The sequence below is a fragment of the Podarcis filfolensis genome, assembly GCF_964270895.1.
Source record: "Podarcis filfolensis genome assembly, chromosome: 12".
Lineage (NCBI taxonomy): Eukaryota > Metazoa > Chordata > Lepidosauria > Squamata > Lacertidae > Podarcis > Podarcis filfolensis.
In genome coordinates, this window is record NC_139614.1 from 50,320,245 (window position 1) to 50,344,612 (window position 24,368).

Here is a 24,368-nt window from a genome sequence, read left to right on the forward strand (position 1 = left end):
TTTGGGAATTTCAGCTTTGCGAGGAGAATAGGGGTCCCGAAACGACTCTCGGCAGGTTCCCAGGATCCTTTGTGGGAAGCCATGATGCTTCAAAGCGGTACATGCTGTTTCCAACGTAAGGTGCAAATGTGGCCATAGTCATGCTGGTTTCTGCCATGCCTGTTTTGCTCACCTTGCATCACAGAAGATGTACCGGCTGTAATTATAGCTCTTCACGTGCCCTAAGTGACACATGCAGGCACCGCTGTCTTAGCAGCAGCTTAACTCTGAGAAAGCGCCATTCAAATTGCAATAAGAGGAGGTTGGGCGCAGAGGCAAATTCCTTTTGCGTTTGGCAGATGGTCTGAATTCCTTCTGTGTGCATTGCAGGAATGACCTACCTGCTCCTTCTCTGTGTCACAGTGATGCAATACCACATCACCATACTGTGTGACGAGAAGGGGTTTAGTAATGGACGCATCACATGACAGGGCATTCCACTTCATCAGGTACAGGTGTGGGGATCTCATGGCTCCCCAGCTGTGGTTGGACTCCATTCCCATCAGCCCCAATGGCCAGGGATGATGGGAGTTGTAGTCCAACAACCACTGGAGCAACACTGATTTATTTAGTCTGGCAGTTATATCCTACCCCCAAATTGTTGAGCTTCTTTAAGGAAAACCCAAAAGTTGTTGAGCCCCCCAACACTATTATTATTATTATTATTATTATTATTATTATTATTATTATTAGTTCGACACTCCAGCCACTACATCTCACTGGCTGGTTCTCCTCTCTTCTCCCTTATAGAGTCCAAGCTGGTTTCTTCTACCTGATCTTGGAGAGTAAATTGGAATGTTATCAGCACAGGTCAAAGAGTCACTCTTGAAAACAAAGCACAAATTGGGAGGGTGTTGTCTCTTTCTTTGGCTGGCATATCTAGCACTCAGTCCCATTTAATTGTTCGAAACAATAGTCGCTTGACATGTGGAACCTGAGATTCAGTCATCGGTGGGGGTGAATGCAAGGAATAATCCATCAAGTATGGTATAAAACAGGGGTCAGCAAACTTTTCAGCAGGGGGCTGGTCCACTGTCCCTCAGACCTTTGGGGGGACGGACTATATTTTTTGGGGGAAATGAATGAATTCCTATGCCCCACAAATAGCCCAGAGATGCATTTTGAATTAAAGCACACATTCTATTCATGTAAAAACACCAAGCAGGCCCCACAAATAACCCAGAGATGCATTTTAAATAAAAGGACACATTCTACTCATGTAGAAACACGCTGATTCCCGGACCGTCTGCAGGCCGGATTTAGAAGGCGATTGAGTCAGATCCAGCCCCCGGGCCTTAGTTTGCCTACCCCTGGTATAAAACAGGGGTAGGCAACCTAAGGCCCATGGGCCAGATGCGGCCCAATCGCCTTCTTAATCCAGTCCATGGACGGTCCGGGAATCAGCGTGTTTTTACATGACTAGATTGTGTCCTTTTATTTAAAATGCATCTCTGGGTTATTTGTGGGGCATAGGAATTCGTTAACCCCCCCCATATAGTCTGGCCCCCCGCATGGTCTGAGGGACGGTGGACCAGTCCACGGCTGAAAAAGTTTGCTGACCTCTGGCATAAAAGCTCTGGGTGGGGAGTGAGGGAGACCTCCCATCCATCATCAGCCGAGATAGCTCAGTAGAGCATGAGATTCCTAACTCTGGTTCGAGGTTGGGCAAAAGTTTCCTGCGTTACAGGGGGTTGGACTAGATGACCCTGTGGTGCCTTCCAGCTCTATGATTCTGTGATCTCTAAATGGCACCCTGGAAATATGGTAGTCAACACCCCGGAATTGCTACCCCTGTACTAATAGTCCACTAGCTATGGCTGCTGGTCATGAGGATAGCTTTGTAGTGATTCCAGATGTTCTGCCCCTGGATACTTGTCATGGGATTCCCATCAGTGCCTGGGCACCGTGAGATTCAGGATGCTGGGTGAGATGGGCCACCAGAATGCCTGCTTAGGTTCTTACGGGCACCTGAAAGACAGCTAAAGACCAGTAGCAACAGGGATTGTGTGCATGTTGTTGTTGTTTAGTCGTTTAGTCGTGTCCGACTCTTCGTGACCCCCTGGACCAGAGCACGCCAGGCACTCCTGTCTTCCACTGCCTCCCGCAGTTTGGTCAAAATCATGCTGGTTGCTTCGAGAACACTGTCCAACCATCTCTGTTTTGCATTACTTTCTGGGGGAAAGCACGCCTTGGTTTTGGAATGCTTTGGTTTTGGAACGGACTTCCGGAACGGATTAAGTTTGAGAACCAAGGTACCACTGTACTTTAAACATCTGGTGTGAATGCCGTCTTAGTCACACTGAGGCGTTGCAATAGGAAGGATAGCGATTCTGGGCACCTTTGCATGGGCACCATGTTCGACAGTCTCCTTCAGGAGGTTATGGACTCTCCTTCCCTGGAGGTTTTTAAACAGAGGTTGGATGGCCATCTGTCATGGATGCTTTGGCTGAGATTCCTGCATTGCAGGGGGTTGGACTAGATGACTCTGGAGGTCCCTTCCACCTCTACAATTCCATGATTCTATTTGTTGTTGTTGTTGTTTAGTCGTTTAGTCGTGTCCAACTCTTCGTGACCCATGGACCAGAGCACGCCAGGCACTCCTGTCTTCCACTGCCTCCCGCAGTTTGGTCAAACTCATGCTGGTAGCTTCGAGAACACTGTCCAACCATCTCGTCCTCTGCCGTCCCCTTCTCCTTGTGCCCTCCATCTTTCCCAACATCAGGGTCTTTTCCAGGGTGTCTTCTCAGGGATTATGTGCATACAATGGTCCAAAAGAGTCTTGTGCACAATGAGAACATTGGAAGCTGCCTTTTCCCAAGCGCCATCTAGCTCCTTGTTCTCTTCATCAACTGGCTGCGGCTCTGTAGGCTTTCAGACAGGGGGCGCTCCGACCCCTACCTGGAGATGCTGGGGATTGAACCCAGGACCTCCTGAGTGCAACGCAGGTGCTGTACCACTGAGCCATGGCCCCTCCCACTAATTATCCTACTTTCTGGTGCCCCCTAGGTCTGCAAGATGACAAGGACCTCAAGTTTCTCCTGCGTGGAGGCCACCTGCTGAAGGTCAAGTCCAACTCCTGGAGGAGAGAGAGGTTCTACAAACTCCAGGAAGACTGCAAGACCATCTGGCAGGAGTCCAAGAAGATGCTGAGGTCTCCTGAATCGCAGCTCTGTAAGTCTGCACCCATCTTTAATGCAGTATGTTCAGCCTATGAACAAAACGTAGTTAGGGGGTGGTTCCTGGGTGGGTGGAGATTCGGGTCCTAGGCAAGAGGAACTCAGGTAAGCCCCCTCCTCTGTCAGTAGATCCCTTTGGACTGCACTGTTACATCACCCCAAGCAGCAGTGTTTGGCAGTGAGTCCAGCTACCATTTTATTTTCCCACAATGCCAGGCTGGCAACTGACTACGCCATACACACACCAAAAAAGAGAGGACGAAATCGGGCACAGATGTGCCTCTAATTTGCGCTTGCTAGTTTAGATGTGCAGCTGCTGCCTTGCAGGATATCTTCGGTAGAAGAAAAGGCTAAAACGTAAACACTACACAAATCCAGAGTGGAGTCCCTAAGACGGTTGGATGGTGCATTGTACACCTCCTTCTGGCAACTCCTGCAGCCAAGCTGGTGCCAAACGTATTGCTCTGCTTTCCTTTGAACCACATCAGTGAGGCCAGTCCAGGACCTCCATACACACTGCCCAGACTTCTGCCCTGGAGAGGTCACTTGGGTGCTGCAAATACAGCGGTTTTGCTTCACCCCCAGAGGTGCACTCCATTGTCCCTCAAGACATACGGATGCCCTCATATGGATAATATATATATCCTCTTTACTGTGCATTTGGGACGCGAGTGACACTGTGGGTTAAACCACAGAGCCTAGGACTTGCCGATCGGAAGGTCGGCGGTTCAAATCCCCACGACGGGGTGAGCTCCCGTTCCTCGGTCCCTGCTCCTGCCAACCTAGCGGTTCGAAAGCACGTCAAAATGCAAGTAGATAAATAGGCACTGCTCTGGCGAAAAGGTAAACGGCGTTTCCATTCACGGCTCTGGTTCGCCAGAAGCGGCTTAGTCATGCTGGCCACATGACCTGGAAGCTGTACGCCAGCTCCCTCGGCCAATAAAGTGAGATGAGCGCCACAACCCCAGAGTCGGCCATGACTGGACCTAATGGTCAGGGGTCCCTTTACCTTTACTGTGCATTTACTGTGTGATTTTTGCTCTTGACGGAGCAGTTATTTGTAATCCCTCTTTCATTACCGTTTCGGGGTGGTCACGCTGCTTCGTTTCCAACCAGTGCACATCCTATAGCTTCCTGCTTAAATCTTGCTGTTTTCGGGATGTGGGGGTTTGCTGTTTTTGTTGCACTGCAGTGCAAGAGTTGGGGTGCGGGTGGCGCTGTGGTTTAAACCACTGAGCCTCTTGGGCTTGCTGATCAGAAGGTCGGCGGTTTGAATCCCCATAACGAGGTGATTTCCCATTGCTCGGTCCCAGCTCCTGCCAACCTAGCAGTTCGAAAGCACACCAGTGCAAGTAGATAAATAGGTACCACTGCGGTGGGAAGGTAAACAGCATTTCCGTGAGCTCTGGTTTCCGTCACGGTGTTCCGTTGCGCCAGATGTGGTTTAGTCATGCTGGCTACCCGGAAAGCTGTCTGTGGACAAACGCCAGCTCCCTCAGCCTGAAAGCGAGATGAGCGCCACAACCCCATAGTCGCCTTTGACTGGACTTAACCACCCAGGGGTCCTTGACCTTTACCTTACCTAGTGCAAGAGTGCCCTGTTATGGCAACGATGCAGTAACATTTGGGAAGCATCGCGGAACAACTAATAAAGCAGGATAATGTGGGGACAGTCCAGTATAAACCCATCATGAATGTGCTAGTATTTCATCCATGACACGATGCCCAATACACCTGCAAAATGACACCTGTCTGGAGGACCCCCGAGCCCACGATGAACTGCCACACAGAAGTGCCCTGAATCTTAAGAAATATCAACAGAATCTTGGCTAACTTTCCAGTTAACACCCAGTTCCCTCTGCTCATTTAGTGCCCAGCCTTGAAGCGAAAACAAAGTCCTAGATAACATCTAGCTGCTAAAAGCAAATAAGGGTGTGTGTGTGTGTATGTGTGGGACTTTGGAAAGGAAACCAACCTTAATATCTCTTCTGTTGCAAGAAACAGGAATCCGACACATACAGTACATGAAAGGCTTTCTTGAGTCCAACCTAAACTGGATTTTCAAGTATTCTGTGGAGTTGCTTGTTACTGGAATTGTTTCTGTTTGTTTGCTGTTTCGAAGCCCCGGCCAAAATTAGGCGCACCAAGGCAGGGGAGGGCTTCCTGAGAAGCAAATTCCCACATAATGTTACAATGCAAATGCAGCTTTCTTAGTCTAAAAATAAATCATGATTCACAGTCAAAGTGTAAGGATTCCAGCTCTCCTTTTCTTCAAAAGAAAGGTTTTCTTCCTCCCTCTTCAAAATAGGAGGGCTATATTTCAAGTTGTCAGTTCCCACGCCTCTCAGGGAAAGATCACATAGGAAATTGCATCATCAAACGAATGATCCATCTATCCCTGTATAGGGAAGGTTTTTTTTTTTAAAAATGTTTAATGTTTTATTATGTTTTTATATATGCTGGAAGCCACCCAGAGTAGCTGGGGCAACCCAGTCAGATGGGCAAAGTGCACATAATAAAATTCTTCTTCTTCTTCTTCTTCTTCTTCTTCTTCTTCTTCTTCTTCTTCTTCTTCTTCTTCTTCTTCTTCTTCTTTTCTCAGTGTTGTCTACACTGACTGCCAGCAGCTCTCCAAAGTTTCAGGCAGGGAATGATAATAAGGATTTATTCCATTCAGTTTTAAGGCTCATAATCTGTGCGCCAGTCTCGTGATTGTGTATGCTGTAAAAGCATCTCAAAGGTATTTGTTTAATATCTGCCGCTCCCTTTAACTTGATCCATCAAAGCTCTCAGAAGCTACTGTATATCCAAAAGACTTTTTGATTACTTGGCATAAAAAACATGTTTGGAAACCTCAGTGAGTTTCACATGTGTGCAGCCTCAGCAAAACAGATGCATATGTTCCAACTACCAGGAACAATCTTTATTTGGCTATCCTTGGTAAATTCTCTATTTTGCTCCCATGCTTGCCTTTTACATTTTATTCATAGAAGTGGGGCCTGCAGAAAAATGTGCCTAAACGACCTTTAAAGCCAGTGCTTCTGTTACGGGGTGCCAGCCAGCCATGCCCACCTCCACAACACTCCATTGCATTCCCCCTCCCTACTAAAGATGGATTTCATTTTGTTCAGAGTCCTCAACAGCATTTTGGTGCAAATTTTTGGCTAATATATTCATCTTTGTATGCAATTTTGCCTAATGAACACATTTCTACAAAGCAATTTCCCCTAATGTAATGCTATATTGTATGTTATTTTCACTAATCTATGAATTATTAGGCACATTTTCCCCAAGTATACACATTACTTGGCTGGAAAGTGACATTGCAGTGTGAATTTTGACGGATGGCTGGGTTTCAGTCATCATACTGTTTTGCAAAGTGCAAATAAAATGAACCGAATCAAGTTCCTCCCCGTCCCTTTCCCCCACCCATTTCCCCATTTTTGCATTCTCCATATCTGCTTAATTGCCTCCACAGTTTCCTTGCTAACTTTCTTAATAGATTCCCGATTGACTTCCTTTTTTAAAAATGAAAGCTAATAACCTGGGTCTCCTGCTGAGGGCAGAATGACTGTGAAGATGAACTAGAAAACATTCAATGTCCTACCCCAAATGAACTTAATTCACCTTTTGTTTACTTGGCAATTATGGGAACTACTTTCAGGTGTCATTCAGCTTTTTTCTTTTAACTTGTTTAGTGAGCTTTGTTCAACTGAACTAATTCATGCCAGGCACTGGGATGCATTGTAGATCCTGCAGTGAGCAGGAGGGGTTGGGCTAGAAAATCTCTTAAGGTCCCTTCCAGCTCTGTGTGTCTGCAGTGAGGGTGTCATAGGCGAGGAGGATGTAGCAATGCAAAGTTGCCCTTGGGATGGTACAAGTTTTCATCCGGGAAGTGCTAGAGAGCAGGAAGACGCTCAAAGAATAATTTTCACACTTGACAGGATAAGGAAAATGCCGGGCACAAAATCAGCCTGATTAAAGCTGTGCAGAATGTCCTGGCTAGCTTGGCGGGAGCAGCAGTCCAGTTTAATTCGTTAGATGCAGAGAAAACAATGGATTATGTCTGGCTGCTGGTTTTTTTTATCATACCCAGGAATCCGCAGTGTGTGCATAGAGCTAAGGGCGCACTGGAAATAGCCAGCAGTCTGTTACAGGCAGGGAGATCTGACTTGGGCAAAAGACAAGTTGGACCCTTTTGTGTACACCACACAAAGCTGTGTGGGTGTCCCACCCTGTGCGGACAGCGAGCAGCAGCAACCTTTCCCCATGGGGTAGCTTCCCTGCCGACATTTGCGTGGACAGGCGGAGTCCCCCAGACCCCGGGCAGCCCCCCCGTCATGTGGAATAACGACTCAAGATAACGTGCTATGGGATTAAATTGGCCACAACTTTATTATATTTCAGATGTGGGTAGACCTTGGCTCAGGCATTGGGCGTTATCCCTCCGTTATCTCTGTTCAAGCAGAGATAGCCGCCCCCGTTACGCGGTCATTGCAGGGGAGAGCAATGATGACCTCTCGGCGTACGGTCAAAACCTCCCCTCAGGAACCCCTTGAACGGGGAACCCTGGTGTCGCCGCTGCAAAGAGGGAAGATAGACTAAAGGATTCCGCCCAAGGCCTGATACTGCCAAAGTTGTGACGTTTTGCTGCGGGAAAGGCAAAACCTGCCAATGCAGGGGAATTCCTTTCTGGCCCTTCAACAGCGACCTTGACGTAGCAGCGCCCACATACCTGTGGAGAAAAGTTAACCTGCAAAATAAGACTTAACTGAGGGTGGGTAGGGTGGGAGAAGCTCTGGAGCCAAGTGAGGATTCCCAGGTAAGATCCTCCCTCTATTGTGTGGGCAGGTAGTCCCTCCCCTACCTGGCCTGGTCTCCTTGGCAATGATTCCCCCCCCCCCCGGTGGGATTGGACAACTGACTGAGGTAGGCGGAGACCTCCAGGTATCCCACCTGGGGGAAGGCGAAGCCAAGCCTGTGCTTATGGAGCCGCTCCAGATCCAGGGGCTGCGCGCGTCCACACAAAGGGCGCCCCCTGTTTTATGCGGGGAGTGGTCATTGCACAAAAAGGGGCCACAGCAAAAATGCAGGGCAAGTCTAACACTCCATCCCAGGCAAAATACGTCAAACCAAAGCCCCAGGAAGTAGCTTCTCTGCCCTGGTGCCTTTCTGGAGACTTCTTATCTGCACCGACAGACTGTCACTTTCATCATAGTGGATGAAAGGTTTCTTTTGTAGGAAAACTTGTTGTTTTTAATAAAGAAAAAGCTCTTATCCAGTTTGCTTCTCGATTCCTCCGTCCGCTTGCTGAGGAAGTGGCTGAGAAAGATTAATTTGCGGGCTGGATAACAGCTCTGAGGTTTGAGCTATCCGTGTCGCCATCGGAGTCGCAGACCTAACAGATATCTCTGAATGGGAAAGCAATTGTGGGGATGGGCTGCCCACTGAAATAACACCCACAGTCATTCTGGTTTTCAGCGTGTTCTTATCAGCACCGCCACATCCATAAACGGGGGAACAGAGACGTTAAGTGGCTCTCTTCAAATCAGGACTGCGGAGGTGGGAAAGTATTTGGCCTTCGTAACTTCTCACGCGCAAGAATAAAATCTGTTTTAGGCAGACGGCCTGCCCCAGATCTGAAATTTATTGTAATCGATGTGACCCCTGTTTAAGTTTTACATTGTTTTAAAGAACAACTGTCATAACAATTGTAAGAATTTAAGAAGTGGCTAGGGACGCAGGTGGCGCTGTGGGTTAAACCAAAGAGCCTAGGACTTGACGATCGGAAGGTCGGCGGTTCGAATCCCCACAACGGGGTGAGCTCCCGTTGCTCGGTCCCTGCTCCTGCCAACCTAGCAGTTCGAAAGCACGTCAAAGTGCAAGTACAGTGGTACCTCATATTAAGTACTTAATTCGTTCCGGAGGTCCGTTCTTAACCTGAAACTGTTCTTAACCTGAAGCACCACTTTAGCTAATGGGGCCTCCTGCTGCTGCCGCGCCGCCGGAGCATGATTTCTGTTCTTCTCCTGAAGCAAAGTTCTTAACCTGTAGCACTATTTCTGGGTTAGCGGAGAGTGTAACCTGAAGCGTATGTAACCTGAGGTACCACTGTAGATAAATAGGTACCGCTCCAGCGGGAAGGTAAACGGCGTTTCCGTGCACTGCTCTGGTTCACCAGAAGCGGCTTAGTCATGCTGGCCACACGACCCAGAAGCTGTACGCCGGCTCCCTCGGCTAATAAAGCGAGATGAGCACTGCAACCCCAGAGTCGGTCACGACTGAACCTAATGGTCAGGGGTCCCTTTACCTTTACATTTAAGAAGTGGCTACCGGACCCAACAGCCGGGCTCTTGGGTTCTTATGCAACCTGGGCATTGATAGAACTTTGGCCCAAAACTTTGTGAGAACCTTTGAGCAGGCTGCTTGTTCATTCCTGCGGGAAAATGTTTTTCTGCTTGGGATGTCTGCAGAGTGTGAAGCGGCTCTCGCTTCCAGAAGTGAATGTGTCTGGGAGAGCAGCCATCAGCTATTCTTCGCTCAGCTCTTGACAACCCTGTTTCCAAAAAAACCCATTTGCTGATGGAAGCATGTTATGCCAAGCTCAAGTGATCTGTGAATGCAGGACCCGTCTGCCTGCTGAGCTTTCTGATCGCTGGCATTTATCAACGCCACTCAGTCCTGCCTAGCAAAGCCTTTCTCTGTTTCAAATGCCAGCCTGCCATGACAATGTCTGTTAGCTGTTTCCACTGCCGGATCAAATTCGGAGGTGGGTGGGAAACTCAATAGCTGGGGAAAGAACAGAAATATCATTGACAGGAGGGAGCCAGCAGTAAATCACACTGTGCAAGGTAGAGTTAACTCTTCATTAGCAAGAACAGGATCTGCACAGACTTGGTGGAGTGTCGGGCCCAATGAGCACAGGAACTCATCCTTGGTAGGTCTTGCCCCATGGATCAGTTGCTGAGACTAGAGGTTCTCGTCTCCCCACAGCTGGCTATGTCTCTTCCTTTCCCCAAGCAATCTGACACTGTGCCTGTATGCCTGTCTTTGCTGTTCCCGCTTCATGCCTCTTCTGGTTCTGGGAGATCAGGGGAGAGGGGAGCTTGTCACAGCAGGCGGAGGAGACACCTGTGAGTCTTCACCAGCCAAACTCATCGCTGCCTCTTGGCCTCCTTCTCTCCTGCTTCAGCTTCTGCCTCTCATTCTGGACTTCTCTCTGCCCCAGACTCTCCCTGCTCACTAAACCCTGTTACCTCTTCAACGTCCGACACTTCCTCCTTCCCGTTTTCTTCCTCTTCTCCCTCTGACCACTCATCATCGTCCCACCACCAATCCCGGGGCTCTGAACCTTCTTCATTGGGGGTTCCCAGCAGATCCCTCCCACTGTTCCTCCGTGTCCAGGCAGTCCATGACAGACAGAACTGCTCAGTATCTACAGTATAAATGTCTTTAAGCGCACAAGGATGGTGGCTGGCTGCAGCAAAGGCTGGTGGATTAGGATGAATAGGGCATTTCTCCACCAACTTCAGCCAGCCCCCACCTGCCCACCTTCTTCCTTGCAACCAATCTAAGGGGCTGAAAGTCGCTGTCAGCTCCCTCTTTCATGAGTCTCACTGTTGCCCTTATGGAACTCGGCAGGGAAGAAGAGGCTGGGGAGAAAACTAGGATTAGTTGTCTCCACCCAGTGTAGGCTCAGGCTCCGCCCAGCATTCACTCTGGCTCCACCTACCAGAGTAAGCCCCGCCCCCTGCGAGTTCCAGGTTGACAGGCCTGTGAATCGGAAGGTCACTTGTTCCCTGTAAAGTGGGGCAGGTGTGTGCGAGTGTGGTTTAAACCACAAAAGGGGCACATAGGTGGTTTAACATGGAACCTCTCTTCCCAGGGAACTCTGGGAATTGTAGCTCTGTGCGGGGAATAGGGGCTGTCCCTTCAGCACCCTTTTGTTCTCCAAAGCTTTATTAGGCATTATTACAGTCATACTTTGGTTCTCGAACAGAATGCGTTCCGGGAGTCTGTTTGCCTTCCGGAACTGTTCGAAAACCAAGACACGGCTTCTGATTGGCTGCAGGAGTGTCTAGTTTCTCTAGTTTCCGGGATTTAGAGACTACCAGATTTTTTGTCTTCTCCTAAGTTATAGAGAGTTTGTTAATTTCACAGTAAGAAAACAAGGAGAGTAGAAGACAATTCAAACCTATCCTTCTCAGTGATAATAAGGTTGCATCATTCACATACAGTAAAAGTGGGACCGGGTTTTGGTTGATTTTGGGGGCATGTGATTCTGGTTTGTTTGGTGTTTTTTTTGGATGTGCTCTGGAAGATCTGATCCAAAATATATTAGAGAGAAAGGGGGCAAGAAACCTTCAGCACTCTTCACAAACTACGTTTCCCAGGATGCTTTGGGAGAAGCCAAGTAGTGTGATACTGCTTTAAATGTAGAGGCCGGACATGGCCTCAGAAAGGTCCAATGGATATTTTCCCTTTGTCCTTATATGCCAGCCTTTCTCAGCTTGGTGTCCTTCATATGATTCAGACTACAACTCCCATCAGGCTGGGACTGATGGGAGTTGTAGTCCAAAACATCTGAAGGGCACCAGGTTGGGAAAGACTGACTGGGGTGAAGCCAGCCCCTTTCCAATCCAGGGAGGTCAGAAGAACACCAGAACTGGTGGTTCCCCCTCACTGAATCTTTTCACACAGAAGGATGACTGATAAGGGTCTCCCTTTAGGCTTTACAAGTTGCCTGTGGAGAAAAGATCCTTTTGCAGTTTCTATCTCATCTCAGCTGCCCAGATATATCTTAGGAGTCATTGTAGGCCTGTGGTTTAGTGAGATAATGCGCTGTAGTCTGCGTTGTAGTCTTATCTCCCTCGCTGCAGCCGGCTGTTACAAATCATGCTGTGATTTTGGAGGGGCCTTGTTACTTTGCTCTCGCGAACAAATGCTTCATACGTCTCTCTAAAGCGTGGGATTCACCGCTGAGAGGTGTGGTGATAAAAGACAGTACTTCTTTGTGCAGCGCACAATTAAACTCTGGAGCCGGCTGCCTCGGGAGGCAGCGAGGGCCACCAATTTGGAAGTCTTTAAAAAGAGGATTGGACGAATTCATGGAGGAGAAGGCTAAAATGGCGGAGGCAGCAAAGCTTCTGAATTCCAGATGCTGGAAACCACAGGAGTGGAGAGTGCTCTTATGCTCACGTCCAGCTATGGGACTTAACAATGGGGCATTTGTTTGGAAAATGCAAAAACAGGATGCTAGGTGGACCATTAGCCTGATCTAGCAGGGTTTTTTTCCGGCCTACATGTGCAAATTTCGTGCCAATGTTGCAGCTGGCGAGGGAGCGGGATAAGGGCCTCTCTTTGTACATTTCGTAGGAATCTGCCTCACATCCGGTGAGACTAACTGTCCACCTAGGCCAACATTGCCTACTCCCAACTGGCAGCGGCTCTTCACGGCCTCAGCCAGAAGTCTTTCCCATCACCAGGGGCGTAGGAAGGTGGGTGCAGGGTGTGTGGCCTGCCCTGGGTGTCACCCTGACGGGGTTGACAAAATGGCAGGTGGCACTCACTGCAGGGCCTGCAGCACGCCCGAGCTGCGCGTCTTGGGCGCCCGCAGGCTCTGCACTGTCCGCCCACTGCCTCACCCCCAGCTGTCGGGCAGCTGAGGCCCCGCGGTGTGCCTTGTCCCTACGGGTGCCACGCACCCCATGCCGTCCTTTCCTGATGGCGCTGCATGCCCTGTCTCATTCCTATGGGTGCCACACATCTCATCCCATCTCTCCCTATGGGCACCGTGCCTCCCAACCCTATGGGTACTGTGTGCCCTGTGCTGTCCTTATGGGCACCACGCGTCCTGTCCCTGTGGGTGCTGTGCCCCCCTGCCGTCCCTATGGGTGGTTCGCCCCAGGTGCCCGAGAGGCTTCCTCTGCCACTGCCCCTCACCTTTGTACATAACCCCTCTAGCAGGAGATGTCAGGATTCGAACCTGTGACTTCTGTGCTCAATCAGCAAGCTATGATTTCCCTCCAAAAGAGATCCCTTCACTGAATGGTGAAGAAGGGCATGTGTGATTGTCCTCACACTAAAGCAGGCTTCCTCAACCTCGACCCTCCAGATGTTTTTGGCCTACGACTCCCATGATCCTTAGCTAGCAGAACCAGTGGTCAGGGATGCTGGGAATTGTAGTCTCAAAACACCTGGAGGGCCGAGGTTGAGGAAGCCTGCACTGAAGCTTTCATCCTACACGGGGCTAGCTCAGGCTGTGTACACAGTACTGCTCACTCTGACTCCAGTGTGTTCCCGCTGCTGGTGTTTGAAGCCGAGCGCATACAATGTATGCGTTCTGAAGGCGCTTGAGAAATACGGCTGTTTGATTTGTTTTCGCTCAAACCACTTTCCAATGCAAATCTGAGGTGGGCTGAGCTGAGGTGTGTACACTTGGGACAGCTGTTGCACATGCCCAGATGGCAACTCCATGAAATAGGAGTTGTGGGGTTGCAGATGCAGGGAAAGAAATCAGGTACTGCAGAATGGGCGACGACATCCTTGCCTCTTCTCTGGCGTTTACAGCAACGTAAAAGCAACGTGGGACACGGGTGGCGCTGTGGCCTAAACCACAGAGCCTAGGGCTTGCCGATCAGAAGGTCGGCAGTTCGAATCCCCGCGATGGGGTGAGCTCCCGTTGTTCGGTCCCAGCTCCTGCCCACCTAGCAGCTCAAAAGCATGTCAAAAGTGCAAGTAGATAAATAGGTACCGCTCCGGCGGGAAGGTAAACGGCGTTTCTGTGCGCTGCTCTGGTTCACCAGAAGCAGCTTGGTCATGCTGGCCACATGACCCGGCAAAACTGTCTGCGGACAAACGCTGGCTCCCTCGGCCTATAGAGCGAGAAGAGCGCGCAACCCCAGAGTCATCTGCGACTGAACCTAACAGTCAGGGGTACCTTTACCTTTAAAAGCACGACTTGAAAACCAGGGGTGAGGGGAACGATTTCGCTGCATTTTAAACCTCTAATGCTCACCTATCCCAAGTCATTTTGTACCGCATTGTTTGTGCTAGCCAGTTGATCCCCTTTCTCTGAAATGTCTTCTTGCGACTGATAGCTCTAGGAACCACAGTGTGCATCTCACATGCGCCCCACGCTCCTACTTCATATGAGAAGCAGAAGTGTGAAAACAGGTCTATAGGGAGCCGTTCTCTGCTTCCTTGTGGGAACACATGTCGGCTTGTTTTCAAACTGCAATGAGGAACCCAAACCGGTTCCAGACGCTTGCTATTTTGCAGGTTGGGGACTCAGTGGCGCACCAGCGGCTTCAGTTCACGCATTTAAAGTGGATTTCGTCCTCTGAAAAGCCCCCTTTTGTGGCAAGGAAAGTGAGGCAAAAGTCCACCGGAAAGTGCGAGATAACAATTGCTTTACAGGCAATTGTAGAACCGCCTCACAAACAAATCAGAATGACTGGTTAATAAATAACCAGTCCATTCCACGCAACTTGTTCCCCCAGCATTCATCCTGGTTTGTTTCCACAAAGTTTACAGGGAAGTTAGATGGCATCGGCTGTTTACGCAGCACTCATTCTGATTTGTAGGAAGGGAGGTTGTGCCAAGCAAACATTATCCTCAACTTTCTTGTGCATTTCCCATCATTTTCCCATCACCGAAGTCCTGATTTGTTGGATGGCAAGTGTATTTTTAACCCTACAGTTGTGGTGCAATGGGTCAGTGTGTTTGGCTATTAACCAGAAGGTTGATGGTTTGAGCCCAGTGAAAGGGGATACTCTGTATCTTTTGTTTAATCCCTTACATCTCCTTTTACTTTTTCTTCTTCTTTTGGTCTTAATAGAAAGGTGCTAGAACCGTTTTAGGGATGCGGGTGGCACTGTGGGTTAAACCACAGAGCCTAGGACTTGCCGATCAGAAGGTCAGCGGTTTGAATCCCCACGACAGGGTGAGCTCCCGTTGCTCAGTCACAGCTCCTGCCAACCTAGCAGTTCGAAAGCACATCAAAGTGCAAGTAGATAAATAGGTACCGCTCCGGCGGGAAGGTAAATGGCATTTCTATGCGCTGCTCTGGTTCGCCAGAAGCGGCTTAGTCATGCTGGCCACATGCCCGGAAGCTGCACGCCGGCTCCCTTGGCCAATAAAGTGAGATGAGTGTGCAACCCCAGAGTCGTCCGCGACTGGACCTAACGGTCAGGGGTCCCTTTAGAACCTTTTTAAAAAGCAGGTACTTGGGTTAAGACAGTGTGGGAAAAGAGCGAATCGGAGTGCTGGAAATTGTTGCTTGGCTCCTCTGCAAAATGCAGATAAGTCTGGGCTCTTAGCTCACTTTTGATAACAAAAAAGCGACCTGTTTGTTCCTGCAGTTTCCATTGAGGATATCCAAGACGTCAGGGCAGGCCACAGGACGGAAGGGATGGAAAGATACTGCAAGGATATACCCGAGCACCGCTGCTTTTCCATCATCTTCAAAGACCACAGGAAGAACCTGGACCTCATAGCTGGCTCTGAAGCCGATGCCAATCACTGGGTGGCAGGCCTGGCCAAGATCATCGCCAAGAGCAACTCCATGAGCCAGCGGCAGAAATTACAACAGTATCCTTTTGTTTCGTTCCAGAAATATTATCACTAGTATGCATTTGTTTATTGCATTTATATCCAGTTGTAAGCTGAGGGCCCCATTCCCTTCAAGGTAACCTTTTTGGAGGGGGCAGGGACACACCTGCTGGTGGTGGGTGGGGCCAGGAACAAAATGGGTGGAGCATCAAATGCAAATGTTCTCTTTGTACAGAAGACTAGTTTCTACACAGAGTCACACAACCCTCTGTGGCCTCCATCAGGGAAGCAAAGGGAGTTTTCAGAGTCCAAGGAGACATTGTGGCCAGGCATGAACACTCAAGGAAGGTGTGAGGCTGGGCAAGTAGGGGGTGTGGCCTGAGGAGAGGAGAAGTAGTAGTAGTAATTTATTACTCCGGGCAACTCCCAACAGAATATTGAAAACATGATAAAGCATCAAACATTAAAAACCTTTTGATACAGGGCTGCCTTCAGATGTTGTCTAAAAGTCAGATACAGTGGTACCTCAGGTTAAGTACTTAATTCGTTCCGGAGGTTCTTAACCTGTTCTTAACCTGAAGCACCGCTTTAGCTAATGGGGCCTCCTGCTGCTGCCGTGCCACCGGAGCACGATTTTTGTTCTCATCCTGAAGCAAAGTTCTTAACCTGAAGCACTATTTCTGGGTTAGCGGAGTCTGTAACCTGAAGCGTATGTAACCCGAGGTACCACTGTAGTTGTTTATTTCCTTGACATCTGATGGGAGGGCGTTCCACAGGGTGGGCGCCACCACCGAGAAGGTCCTCTGCCTGGTTCCCTGTAGCCTCACTTCTTGCAGTGAGGGAACCGCCAGAAGGCCCTCAGAGCTGAACCTCAGTGTCCGGGCTGAACGATAGGGGTGGAGACTCTCCTTCAGGTATACTGAAGGCCAGACAGAAATATTCCGAGGGCCGCCCCTGGGCCTGAGGTTCCCCATTCCTCTTCTAAAGTGACAGACTCCAGCACTGGGTTGAGAACCAGCCATTATGTTTGCTAAATCAGTGCCCCAAAGGACGACATTGGTTTCTGGAGAAAGCCCCTTCTTAACAGTGAAAACGTGTCCCTATTTGGGTATGGTTAAGCAAGCGGAGATAGACACAGCCCATTTGAAGGGGATAATTACCAGCATGTAACGATCATGCCTTCTGATCTGGGCCATTTTCTTGGAAAACCGTGGCTTCCCAAAGACAAGCATGAGTTTGATGCTGCTTTTCAAGTTCCAGCTTGGACTTCTAAATTTAGATATTCGTCGGCCAGGGGCTTGATCCAGTTCAAACATTTTGAAAGCCAACTGCCTTTTTGAGCCGAGGCTTGGCTGAGGTCAACTCCCGCTGACTCTGTTTTGCGCAAGTCAGAGGTTTTCCTTGAAGCTGCAATTACCTGTATTATAATTAGCTGGGCATTTTAATATTTGGGTACGCTTGGGGAAAGATTAGTAGTCTGTTTGAAATGTGATGCAAGCACTGATTCACAACACTGCTCTCTGTGTGTGTGTGTGTGCACACACACACATCTGAGTGTGTGTCATTGCAACCTTTAAATGATTTCTTCCAGTGCATTTAGTATGCTGAATTTTGCTTTGCCAACGTCTCACATGCACCATTAATATAAATCAGGGATGGGGAAGCCTTTACAGACCAAGGGCCACATTTCCTTCTGGAGGCCACATTCTGAGCAGTACCAGAGGCAAATAAAGGGGCAGAGTACAGCGGTACCTCAGTTTAAGAACAGTCCTGTTTACGAACGATTCGGTTTACGAACTCCGCAAAACCGGAAGTAGTGTCCCGGTTTGCGAACTTTACCTCAGTCTAAGAACGGAATCTGAACGGTGGAAGGGCACCGGCGGCGGGAGGCCTCATTAGGGAAAGTGTGCCTCGGTTTAAGAACAGTTTCGGTTTAAGAACAGACTTCCGGAACAGATTAAGTTTGTAAACCAAAGTACCACTGTAATGGATGACAATTTTAACTTGTACAGTGGTACCTCGGGTTACATACGCTTCAGGTTACATATGCTCCTGGTTACAGACTCCACTAACCCAGAAATAGTACCTCAGGTTAAGAACTTTGCTTCAGGATGAGAACAGAAATAGTGCAGCGGCGGCACAGCGGCAGCAGGAGGGCCCATTAGCTAAAGTGGTGCTTCAGGTTAAGAACAGTTTCAGGTTAAGAACGGACCTCCGGAACGAATTAAGTACTTAACCTGAGGTACCACTGTATTTTGAAACCAGAGCCACCTGCTTTCACACACATTCGCCCCCCAAAAGCTTAGGATGTAATATTGGGAGAGGAGGGTTTTTTTTTAATGTAGATCCCTTAACAAGTGACTGAACAGCTGGATCCACGCTTGCTTGCGGAAGGCAGATAAGAACAAAGACAACAAGATGAGCTTTAAAGAGCTCAAGAACTTCATGAAGGAAGTCAACATACAAGTCGATGACAACTATGCCCGGAATATCTTTGAGGTAAGGAGAATTTAATTTGCCCACTTGCAAGCCTATTTTGTTATGAGGCAGTGGTGTTTCATGAAACGGTAGGGACCCGATCCTATGGATATTCTCTGGAAGGAAGCCTGATGGGTTCCAGTGGGACCTCCTCTTGAGTAAAGCATATGGAAAGGGTAGGATTTGCACTCATTAGACACGTGTGTGTGTGTATTCCTGACTCTCAGAATTTTGTAGGAGGGATTCAGTTGAATATTGGAAATTTTGGGTTGCATAATTAAAGCGGATTAAAGCACACCGAATAGCAATGGAGCAGAAATTCAGTTTTGTTCATGTTTAAAGCCAAACCTACTGAATTCTTTCTAGAAAAACATACAAACCAAATTGACACAGCTGGCCTTAAAAATTCACACTTGTCTGACTTTTGCAATGCAGTTTGCCAAAAAAATGCATATGGCTAGTGAAAAGGACACACACAAATACAAAAAAGCATGCAAGAAATGTGTATGTTAGGCAAGATTGCATACAAAAATGCAGGCAGCCCCCCGCCCAATTTACGCAGGGGTTACATTCTGAGGCGTCACATGTGTCAGTGAAATCACGTATATTTGAAGCACCATTGGAGAAGCCTGCAAACACTCAATTCCTCCCCTTTTTGTGATGTTTTTGGGTCACTTCGGGGTTCAACACAATGCATGTGTGTGCGGTAACACACATATTGAATGCGCATAGGTACTTTAGGATAAATGTATGCTAAAATGCTAATGCAGTTTCATGAGGACCTAAGAAGCAGCGGCACAAAGTGATGTGGAAATGTGGAAACTGAATTTAAGATTGGAAAAAAATGAGAAACTGAGGGAAACCAAAATTGAGAGAATCCCTCTTCTCTACTCTGAAGCCCTCAAGATGGCAGCTCCCTTTTCCAGCTCCCAGAATCCACTCTTCCTTCCCAACTTTATTTAGCCAAGTCTGATTCCGCCCTAAAGCAGAGAGAAAAAGGCCTGGTACGTCGGCGAGATCTGCCAATCATGTACTCCATGCCTAGCTGCAAAGTTGACCTTTTCCAATGACCCCTATCTGTTTTGCATTGTCTAGCCCTGGTTCAGGTTTCAACCCATAAAGAGGAAGGGTTTTTACCTCTTCTCTCTGCGTTCACAGCAATGCGACAAATCCCAGACGGACACTTTGGAAGACGACGAGATCGAGGAATTCTATAAGATACTGACCGAACGGCGCGAGATTGACGAGATCTTCTCTGAGCACTCCAACGGCCAGGCCGTGATGTCGCTGGAGGATCTGGTGAGGTTCCTTCGAGAAGAACAGCGTGAGGAGAATGCAGGGCCTGAATTGGCGCTCTCTCTGATAGAGCGATACGAACCCAACGGAAGTGGTACGTTGGTAACCCTTTGGATTTGACAATATTTACACTGAATGCGTGCAGAGGAGGGCGGCCAGGACGATGAAGGGTCTGGAAACCAAGCCTTATGAGGAATGGTTGAGGGAGTTGGGTATATGTTTAGAATGGAGAACAGGAGACTGAGAGCTGAGGTGGTAGCCATCTTCAAATATCTGAAGGGCTGTCACATGGCAGGTGGAGCAAGCTTGCTTTCTCCCGCTCCGGAGGGTTGGGTCAGAACCAATGAATTCGAGTTATAAGAAAGGAGATTCTAACTAAACATCAGGAAGAATTTTCTGGTGGTATGAGTAGGCTATAGTTCATGGGTAGGCAAACTAAGGCCCGGGGGCCGGATCCAGCCCAATCACCTTCTAAATCCAGTCCGCGGAAAGTCCGGGAATCAGCATAGTTTTACTCGAGTAGAATGTGTCCTTTTATTTAAAATGCATCTCTGGGTTATTTGTGGGGCATAGGAATTCGTTCATTTCCTCCCCCCCCCGAAATACAGTCCGGCCCCCCACAAGGTCAGAGGGACAGTGGACCAGCCCCCTGCTGAAAAAGTTTGCTGACCCCCTCCTAGAGTTTCTTCTTTCTTTCTTTCTTTCTTTCTTTCTTTCTTTCTTTCTCTCTCTCTCTCTCTCTCTCTCTCTCGATTTTCACCAGCAACACTATCAAAGCAGCTCACATTATAATAAAGGAAAACAATATGATTTAATTTCTGAAAATCAGAATTAAAAACTGAATATTCAGTGTCTAAAAGCTGGCAACAACCCCCCACCCAAAAAAGCCATGTAGTCACAGCCTGCCCCATTCTCAGTTTTGTCCTTTTCTTCTCCCCATTGTACTCCCCGCCCTTCTTTTTCTACAGTCAAGGGACAAAATGTCATGACCAAAGATGGATTCCAGATGTATTTGCTGTCTCCCCACGGAAACGTATTCAATCAAGCTCACATCCCCGTGTACCAGGACATGACCCAGCCGCTGAGCCACTATTACATATCGTCTTCGCACAACACCTACCTCATGGAGGACCAGCTGAGAGGACCCAGCAGCACCGAGGCTTACATCAGGTTCGGCACATCATCTCCCCTCTTGGAAGAGCCAAGAGAGTTGTCAGAGGGGCCTGGGAGAGGTGCTTCCATTTTAATTACCCACAGTGCCCCCGGGGCACAGCATCACCCCAAGGCATTGTGGGAAGTTAAAAAGGGCGGCACTTATCAGACCCAGCAACTCGGTGCTCCTCAGTGTGCCAAACAAACAATTTGTTTCAGAGCTGTAGTCCGAAATATCTGGAAGCCACCAGGTCAGCAAAGGCAGGGGTAAGGGGAGAATTTGTGAGCAGCCTTGGGTCCTAGCCGCACGAGACATTTGAAGTGGTATCACTTTAAACAGTCGTGGCTTCCCCTGCAAAGAATCATGGGAACTGTAGTTTGTTAAGGATGCTGAGAGTTCTTAGGAGATCCATATTCCCCCACCCCCAGAACTACAATCCCCAGCATTCCATGGGAGGAGAGATTGGTTGCTAAACCATTCTGGGAACCGCAGGTCTTGGGAGAGAAACAGCCATCGTTCTGGCCGTTGCTCAGCGACAAAACATTTGCTTTGTATGGAGAAGGTCCCCAATATCTGCAGACATGTCTGGGAAAGACTCCCTCCCTGAAACCCCGGAGAGCTGCTGCCAGTCCGTGTCAACACCCTTGTGTAAATTAATTGAAACAAACAATGTAGTTTATTGTAGAAAACTCACATATACATATACAAAACTCACATATACGTACATTTGTAATGGATATGGCCTCCGCTGTTTTTAAGCAGCATTTGAACATGGTTTGGCATGGTTCGAACAGTCACTGTTGATTTTCGGATCCCTGTATTACAGAGAGCCAGTGTGGTGTAGTGGTTAAGAGCGGTAGTCTCGTAATCTGGGGAACCGGGTTCGCGTCTCCACTCCTCCACCTGCAGCTGCTGGGTGACCTTGGGCTAGTCACACTTCTTTGAAGTCTCTCAGCCCCACTCACCTCACAGAGTGTTTGTTGTGGGGGAGGAAGGGAAAGGAGAATGTTAGCCGCTTTGAGACTCCTTAAAGGGAGTGAAAGGTGGGATATCAAATCCAAACTCTTCTTCTACTTGAATCAAACTCTTCTTCTACTTATTTCTTCTACAAGAAAGAAGATTCCACCTAAACATTAGGAAGAACTTCCTGACAGTAAGAGCTGTTCGACAGTGGAATTTGCTGCCAAGGAGTGTGGTGGAGTCTCCTTCTTTGGAGGTCTTTAAGCAGAGGCTTGACAACCATATGTCAGGAGTGCTCTGATGGTGTTTCCTTCTTGGCAGGGGGTTGGACTCGATGCCCCTTGTGGTCTCTTCCAACTCTTCTATGATTCTATGATTCTAAGGCCTGAATGAGCTTCTCCATAGTCATACAGTCTACAGCACGGAGGCGACTTTTGCATATAGCCCACAAATTCTCAATGGGATTTACGTCCAGGGGATTCCCTGTCCTATCAAGTACCTGTATTTGCTGCTCTGTCATGAATTTCTTCACCACTTTCAATGTTTGACAGGGGGCTAGAGTCTTGTTGCAATATCCCAGTACTGCCAGGATACCTCTTTTCCAGCTCTGGAATAACTCTCTTCGTAGAACCTCAGTATATTGTGGCGAGCACATCATTCCTTCTATTGGCTTCCGGCTTCCGGCACCATAATGATCAATTGACTTTTCGTGTTTGTTTTGAGTACAGGATGACGAGTCAGATAGAAAACATGCTTTGTTTCAGTTAATTTGCACAAGGGTCTAGGCTAGATGGAGCCAATGGGTCTGACTTCATATAAGGCAGCTCCACATATATGGGCACCTCCTCCTTTCGCCGTTTCTGGGAATCTCATTTTGAACAACTCCCAACAGACCCTGCGATGTTTCCTTTGCAGAGCCCTGACCAAAGGCTGCCGGTGTGTAGAGCTGGATTGCTGGGACGGGCCTAATTCGGAGCCCGTCATTTACCACGGCTACACGCTCACCTCCAAGATCCTCTTCTGCGATGCCATCAAAGCCATCAAGAACTACGCTTTCAAAGTAAGGGCGGCTCCTCTCCCTCCAGCCAGCACCCTAGCTTTAAATCTCTTTATGCCTTTTGTACCGCTGTGGTCTAAACCACTGAGCCTAGGGCTTGCCGATCAGAAGGTCGGCAGTTCGAATCCCCGAGACGGGGTGAGCTCCCATTGCTCGGTCCCTGCTCCTGCCAACCTAGCAGTTCGAAAGCACGTAAAAGTGCAAGTAGATAAATAGGTACCGCTCTGGCGGGAAGGTAAACGGCATTTCCGTGCGCTGCTCTGGCTCACCAGAAGCGGCTTAGTCATGCTGGCCACATGACCCGGAAGCTGTAGGCCGGCTCCCTCGGCCAATAAAGCGAGATGAGCGCTGCAACTCCAGAGTCGGCCACGACTGGACTTAATGGTCAGGGGTCCCTTTACCTTTACCATTGCATGACACTTTGAGACATGCCGCGAGCAAGAAATGGAAATAGCAACAATAGGCATTTTTTTAAAAAAGTCCCAGTTAAAATGCCCGGGTGAATTTATTGCTTAAAAAACCTACATGCCTAAAGTCAAGCTATGCAGGAACCCGATGGCCTTTTTGGGGGACGTTTTTCAGCACCGGTGTTGCTGCAATCTGGGGCAATTGCTTTTTCTGAGAAACTAACTGAGAGAGCACACACCCAGAATGCTGCAACTGATCCTGATGATTTTGCTAAAATATGACAAATGGAAACCCTGATGTCTTGCAACCACCAAATAAGCATATACCGTAGATTAGGGGTCAGCAAACTTTTTTAGCCAGGGGCCGGTCCACTGTCCCTCTGACCTTGTGGGGGCCGGACTATATTTTTTTTTGGGGGGGGGAAATGAATTCCTATGCCCCACAAATAATCCAGAGATGCATTTTAAATAAAAGCACACATTCTACTCATGTAGAAACACGCTGATTCCCGGACTGTCCGTGGGCCGGATTCAGAAGGTGATTGGGCCGGATCTGGCCCCCGGGCCTTCGTTTGCCTAGCATAGATGTATGAAGACATCTGTTGCATTAGACTTGTGTTCTGGGGGAGGGGGAAGACCAAGTGTTTGGATAATGTTTCTTGAAAATTAATAACGTTTACATTAATTTATTTATTTTTTAAAAAAGAAGGCCCTGCTCTGTGGGCCCCTCGATTTTACTTCCCCAAAAGCAAGCACCCAGCAGAGCAGGACCTTTCTTGAAGAGCTCAAGGGTTGGAGTCACTCGTATACAGGAGGAAAACAGCAGTTATTCTTGTATTAATGTCACTGTTCTATTTCCCACCCCACCCCCACCCCGCAGACCTCTCCTTATCCTGTCATCATATCCCTGGAGAACCACTGTAGTCTCGAGCAGCAGAAAACGATGGCGTACCACATGCACAACATCTTGGAAGACATGCTGTTGGTGGCGCCAGTCAACTCCGATGCGTCTGAGCTCCCTTCACCGGAGGTGAGTTTAGCTGCATTTTATCAGCACATAAAACACTGCAGCTGCCATCTTGGTTGACAAACTAAGTTGGGGGGGAACCTGTCGCCCTCCAGACATTGTGGGACTACAACTCCCCTCAGCGCCAGACAGTGTTGGTTGATGGTTTGGGATGATAGGAGATGCAGTCCTCCTTCCCAGACCATTGGCCATGCTTCCTGAGGCTGATGGGAATTGGAGTCGC

The 24,368-nt window shown here is 48.6% G+C and overlaps 1 protein-coding gene across 2 annotated transcripts in view; it reads left to right on the forward strand.

Annotated features, from left to right (window-relative positions):
* Window positions 1-24,368, forward strand: part of PLCD1 (phospholipase C delta 1) — a 65,358-nt gene that overhangs the window by 28,497 nt on the left and 12,493 nt on the right. For both annotated transcript variants that reach the window (XM_083579549.1, XM_083579548.1), the window contains exons 2-8: window positions 3,046-3,210; window positions 15,578-15,806; window positions 18,137-18,266; window positions 19,404-19,635; window positions 20,510-20,711; window positions 22,570-22,714; window positions 23,999-24,148. In XM_083579549.1, coding sequence (XP_083435675.1) covers window positions 3,046-3,210; window positions 15,578-15,806; window positions 18,137-18,266; window positions 19,404-19,635; window positions 20,510-20,711; window positions 22,570-22,714; window positions 23,999-24,148 — 1,253 coding nt within the window. The remainder of the gene's footprint in view (window positions 1-3,045; window positions 3,211-15,577; window positions 15,807-18,136; window positions 18,267-19,403; window positions 19,636-20,509; window positions 20,712-22,569; window positions 22,715-23,998; window positions 24,149-24,368) is intronic.